The sequence below is a fragment of the Camelina sativa genome, chromosome 4, assembly GCF_000633955.1.
Source record: "Camelina sativa cultivar DH55 chromosome 4, Cs, whole genome shotgun sequence".
Lineage (NCBI taxonomy): Eukaryota > Viridiplantae > Streptophyta > Magnoliopsida > Brassicales > Brassicaceae > Camelina > Camelina sativa.
The window spans coordinates 16,133,031-16,139,030 of record NC_025688.1 but is presented as its reverse complement, the minus strand read 5'-3'; the positions used below and the strand labels follow the sequence as shown (position 1 = coordinate 16,139,030).

Here is a 6,000-nt window from a genome sequence, read left to right as displayed (position 1 = left end):
AGATATTTCAAATTCTCACATTCATATATGTGGTAAAACAAATTAATTGACTTATATGCACTTTACTAGGAGTGGACTTCTGAAGTACAAAGGTGACTATTTAACAAAAAAACTCCCAAGGAAGAATCGAATTCAAGCCACAGCAGAGTACGTAGATTCAGCTTCAGATCCAGAAAAGCAAACTGGCAAATCAAGGTATCATCCTTCAGAAGAAATCAGAGCCTCCTTGCCACAGAATGCCGGAGATTCCAGGCTTTCACCTGCAGAAACTACTAGAACCATCATTGAGGTGTTATATTGCGTCTTTTCAATCAGCATAATTAAGCTATCTTTTTTTGTGAAAACGTGTTTGGACCAATGCCTTATGTTACATGCGTTGTTGTAGTGGTCACATGTTAGTTAGTTTAGTAGTTTTGCTTGCTTTTATTATGGGTTGCTTCAAATATTCATCTTCATATATGTGTTTATGGAAATATGTTCCTTCATTTTCTGTTTTCCTGTCTTTATTTTTGTTCATGATCCTTTTTTGTGCATCTAACATTTCCCGTAGTGTGTCTTGTTCAGGTGAACAATAAAGGAACCCTGATGCTTACAGGTTCAATTGGTGATGGAGTTCATGAGAATATTCTCTGGCCTGATATACCATATATAACAGATCAGAATGGAAGTAAGAGAAAAATTAATCATCCTTAGTCCCCTGTCATGATCTAATGTACCTAACACCGTCAAACTTAAATTGAATTACCCTAATGTTCTGCAGATTTATACTTTCAAGTAAAGGAAGATGAGGATGTCATGCAGTCTGTTACTTCTGGAAATAATTATGTGGTATGTTATGCATATCCTACTTACATTATATGTATAGCGAAATGGGGTATGTGTTTCCAATCCAAGCTTTGTCGGATGAGAGATCTGTTCATTTTTCTGTTTTATTAGCTAAAGCTAGAAGGCTATCTTGTGACGTTTTTCATTTTTTTGTTAATTCAACATTATTTTAAATCCAAACGCTCACACATGAATCAGTAAGCAGCCTTCTAGCTTCAATATGTTTCTATTGGTTATAGGCTTTATAGCTGACTATACTGTTCTTTGTAGGATTTTCTCTGCCTTAATCTGTACTAATCTTTAAGATGTTGTGGATGCATTGCAGCAAGTAATAGTAGGTTTTGATACAATGGAGATGATCAAGGAAATGGAGCTGATGGGTCTATCTGATAGTGACTTTGAAACTGATGATGATGAAAATGAAGGAGAAGATGACAGTGAGGATACAGGAGAAGACGACGATGAGGAGGTTTAACAATTTTTATTTCATCTTTTATATTAAGTCACTAAGGAATTCTATGAGAGGAATACTTTTGCCATGTCTTAGCATGCTTCACTAGGAACGATATTCTTGACTTCAGGAATGGGTTGCTGTTCTAGAGGATGAAGATGAAGACGACGATGATGATGAGGATGATGATGAGGATGATGACGATGATTCCGATTCCGATGAATCGCTTGGAGACTGGGCAAATTTGGAAACAATGAGGAGTTGTCATCCCATGTTCTTTGCAAAGAGAATGACTGAGGTTAACTTATAGTCTCAAATTCTAAAAAATGTGTTGTGATTCTATATAAAAACGATATGGAAGACCTTTTAACTCCTGAGGCTAAAATAGAATGACTGAGTTTAACTTTTAACACATTTGTTTTTGTCAACTTTAGGTTGCTTCGAATGATCCTGTTGATTGGATGGATCAGCCATCAGCTGGCCTTGCTATCCAGGGACTTTTGAGTCATATCTTAGTGGAAGATTATTCAGATATCCAAAAGAGACTTGCTGACATCAATTCTACAAGTACGAACGGAAACAAGGATGCAGAAAACTTAGAAGAGAAGCTTGCAGATTCATCGGAGGGTGAAAAACCAAGAAATGTGGTGGCATTTTACAAGCTGGAGATGATACGAATTCAGCTTATTACAGCACAAGGGGATCAGGTTTGCAATAAAGCTTCTCAATTATGCTATGTAAATTTATTCATGTTCGTGCGAAATGTTTTGTCTCTTCTATATTAACCGTTGTTGCATATCTGGGAAACCTGTGTTACGCTTGTTCTTGCTTTGTTTCATATTCCACTAGTCTCATGGTTCTCGTTTTCAAGTTTCACTTCTTATCTAGATTCTTCTTTTTGTTGCAAGCTTATGCTTACTAGCGTCATTTAACTTTTGGGAACAGACTGAAGTTGAGGTGGAAGATGTCAGAAAAGCACAACCTGATGCTATTGCTCATGCATCAGCTGCAATCATAAGCCGTTTAGAAGAATCTGGTGATAAACTAACTGAAGCCCTAAAATCTCTATGTTGGAGACATAACGGTGTTCAAGCAGAGGTAAATTAACTGCAACTTAACTCTAGAAGCTCTAGTTACGAACTGAAATTCAACAGGAAATTTCTGTAGGTTCAGGTTGTGTTACGAACTAAATTATTTATTTTGCAGGAAGTGAAGTTGATTGAGATAGATTCCTTGGGTTTTGACCTCAGGCTTTGCGCAGGAGCTAAAATTGAATCATTGCGGTTTGCATTCTCGACAAGGGTAAATTAGTTCTCTACTTTGATATTCTAAAATCTTGTTTCTGATTTATGTTATCTAAAGATAACTGTGTATTAACAGAGTAATTGATCATGTTATAACATTACATGCCAATCGAAACTCGTGCAGGCAACATCAGAAGACAACGCAGAAGGACAAATTAGAGAACTATTATTCCCAACTACACACCCGTCTAAGCAACCGAAGTGAACAAGTCAGAAGGAGTATTGATGCTGTGGTAGTTTTCTGTCAAGCTGCGCCAGAGAAAACAGTTCTATGAACCAAACTCCAAACAAAGCAATGCGTAGGTTTATGGAACAAACATGAACAAGTTCTTGGAGATGTAGCCCAAGAATAAATCTGTGGCATGGAGCGATTTTTCAATTGATTTTTGAACGCTGTAGTTTTGTTTTAAATTGGTTTCAAGTTTGTGGGTTACTCTGCACAAGTTGAGCATTGAAGTTTCAACCCATTCTTTAGAAAGATGCTTGCTCATGCCAAAATCCCCTCTAACAGGACCTCAATTTTGCTTTCTTTAGCTCTATCAAAGATGACAAAGCATATGGAAGAAACAATATGCAAGAGAGGTTAAAGTGGAAACAATCCTAAATCCCTTTCTACCCTCGATTTACAACGTTTTAAGATTTTGTCTAGAACAAACATGTAACTTACGGCAATTGAATTAGGTAAAAATTTAAAAGTTCTATATTATTTCACACTATTTTTGTGTGTTGTCGTCAAGCTTTTGTCTCTTTGCCTCTGGTTCCTCGGGTCGTGGCATCATCCCCATTGAAGGGTCTGCAAACTTACCATCCAGTGGAAGGCGCTCACTTGAAACCGTTGTTTTCCTCTTCTGTATTCCAGGTATCCCGTTCATGATAACTGAAGGGAGATCAGGTGGTGGCATTAAAGCAGAATGCATGCAAATCAATCATAGCTTCTTCCTCCTCCACCTCCAGCTTCTCCAATCTAAGACGGCAGAAAAAATCCTCAAGAACAGTCGTCGTACAAGCATCATCAGAAGGCTCTAATACTCTTGAATACGCATCAACAATCACACTATATAAACTGAACATGCTATTAGTTGGCTCCATAAACTTAAACTGAGGTTTCATAACCACTTCCTTCATCAAATCGTGACAAAAATGCATCCCATAACGCGCCACATACAGAGCTGTGAACTTCATAATACCAAGCTCCTTGAGTGTGATCCAACCACCAAATGCATATGGAAAATCATATCCACGTCTTAAACGCTGCTCCCTTGAGGATTGAGCGTCCTGATCAGGTTGTGCGTCATCACCTACACACTCATGATGAGTGGCTGGCTGCATTTTTGTTAGCTGGTTAACCATCATCGAAGTGCGTTCAGGTGGATCCATGATAGCAGAATAGTCTTTATCTTCCATGTGAGCAAAACAGTCAACCCCACCCACAAAAGCATGCAAATCAATCATAGATATCTCCTCCACTCCCTTGTGCATCTCCCATAATTGAAGACGTTGGTGAAAACCCTCAAGCACGGTCGACAACATACAAACATCAGGCTTCTTCAGCTTGATAGAAGACTTTAACACTTTTCTATGCGCAGTAAACAGCCCCATGTAAAAATCGAAACGGCTATCGGAAGGATCCAAGAACTCAAACGATGGTACCTTCTCTAAAGCACACGAAAATTCAGAGCTATACCGCGCCACAAACTGCGCTGTCAGCTTAATAATACCAAGCTCCTTGAGTGTGATCCCCATAGCAGGGACTCTAAATGTTAGGCTTCTTGGAATAGGAGCACGTAAAGTATCACCTATACATTCATATTGTTTACCAACACCGTGATTAGTAAGCTGAGATCCCAATGGAAGCTGCAAAAGCATATCAGGCGGCTGAGTTTGTTGTGTTAACCGGTTCATCATCACTGAAAGGCGTTCAGGTGGTGGCATGGCAGCAGAATAGTCAGCAACGTCCATGTGAGCAAAACAGTCAACACCACTCACAAAAGCAAACAAATCAATCAAAGCAGTCTCCTCAACTCCATCCTCCAGCCTCTCCAATTGAAGACAGTTAAAAAAGTTCTCAAGAACGGCCCTCGTACAAGCATCACTCTTCTTCAGCCTTTTGGAACGCACTAGTACTCTGGAATACGCATCAACAAGCACAGTGAAAATATTGAACCTGATCTCAGTTGGATCCATAAACTCAAGGTTCATACGTATTGTCTTCTTGGAAGAAGGGCGAAAAAACATAAACTCAAACAGAGGATTCATAGCCACTCTCATCATCAAAGCTTGGCGAAAACGCTTCCCATACCGCGCCACAAACTGTGATGTGAGCTTAATAATACCAAGCTCCTTGAGTGTGATCCTTAGCGGTAGATCTGTTTCTGCATTGCCTAGACACTCATGAATAGCTGAAGCATCAGGTAGTTGAGGCTGCATTGGCCATTGCATCATCATTATAAGGCGTTCAGGTGGTGGCACAGCATCGTCCATGTGAGTAAAACAGTCAAGACCACCCACAAAAGCATGCAAATCAATCACAGCAGTCTCCACACCCTCCTCCAGCATCTCTAATTGGTTGATTAAAGGGATAGAAAAACCCAGGAATTTACTTTTTACTATGAGAGAAAGAGATTCGACAGGGACGATGTGATTGATTTGCATGCTTTTATTGTTCCTTGTTTTTTTTTTGTTTTTTCAAAACGTAAAAATCATGCTTTAAAACTAAACAATTATAAAAATATTCTTTTTTTCTCTTCATTATATTAAAAATTTCTCCAAAAATATTGATGTATATATTTTACATATTATAATTTTACAAATTAATAATTCTCATTTTTTTCTCTTTCTTTTACGATCCTTCAAAAATAATTTTTATTTTTTCATCATCATCCTTAATAATGGTGTAAAAAAGTTTATGAAATTCATCATAAGTAAGAGAGTAATATTCAAAAATCAAAACAATGCACTGATTAGTGTTTAATGGATTTTTGACTACTCATATAACTATTCAATGAAAGAAAAACATACAAAACAATCAAAAATCAATCACCAAAAAAAAAAAACAGAATGTTCAAACAAAATCACATATTTGATTGACTTATACATTTTTAATTTTTTAATTTATCATTAATAAAATTTAGTCTTGTTATTAAATTGCGATATAAATTAAATTCTTAGATAATTTAAATTTATTTAAATTATATTATTAATATATAATAATAATAATAAAATAGCTACAACTTTAAAAGTTGTTGGTAAACAATCATATTTTAACAGTTAAAGTATTTAGTCAAAGCAACTACATCCAAATTCTCTACAGCTAAATTTTAAAGTCAAAGTCTCTACAGCCAAAAATTAACAACCGTTACCAATCGGGGCCATAATAATGTATGCTTTGAAATTTTGATTTTTTGCAAAAGCTCACATCTG

At 36.9% G+C, this 6,000-nt stretch overlaps 2 protein-coding genes across 2 annotated transcripts in view; one reads left to right on the top strand and one right to left on the bottom strand.

Moving 5' to 3' along the window:
- LOC104783943 (uncharacterized protein At3g49140-like) overlaps positions 1-3,109 on the top strand; it is a 4,559-nt gene extending 1,450 nt beyond the window's left edge. The window contains exons 6-11 of the mRNA XM_019244695.1: positions 1,151-1,294; positions 1,407-1,574; positions 1,711-1,983; positions 2,222-2,374; positions 2,483-2,578; positions 2,705-3,109. Coding sequence (XP_019100240.1) covers positions 1,151-1,294; positions 1,407-1,574; positions 1,711-1,983; positions 2,222-2,374; positions 2,483-2,578; positions 2,705-2,785 — 915 coding nt within the window. The 3' untranslated portion in view covers positions 2,786-3,109. The remainder of the gene's footprint in view (positions 1-1,150; positions 1,295-1,406; positions 1,575-1,710; positions 1,984-2,221; positions 2,375-2,482; positions 2,579-2,704) is intronic.
- LOC104783942 lies at positions 3,469-5,136 on the bottom strand. The gene is made up of 3 exons (XM_010509037.1): positions 4,404-5,136; positions 3,883-4,331; positions 3,469-3,831 (listed from the first exon to the last, which is right to left on the bottom strand). Exons 1-3 carry the CDS (start codon positions 5,134-5,136, stop codon positions 3,469-3,471), a joined length of 1,545 nt encoding a protein of 514 aa, XP_010507339.1.

Coding starts and splice junctions, on each gene's coding strand:
- LOC104783942 (XM_010509037.1), bottom strand. CDS start 5,136: ATGCTGGAGGAGGGTGTGGAGACTGCTGTGATTGATTTGCATGCTTTT. Junction 4,332..4,403: donor ATCTCAGCTTACTAATCACG/GTGTTGGTAAAC, acceptor TAACATTTAGAG/TCCCTGCTATGGGGATCACA. Junction 3,832..3,882: donor CAGCCACTCATCATGAGTGT/GTAGGTGATGAC, acceptor TCAAGGGAGCAG/CGTTTAAGACGTGGATATGA.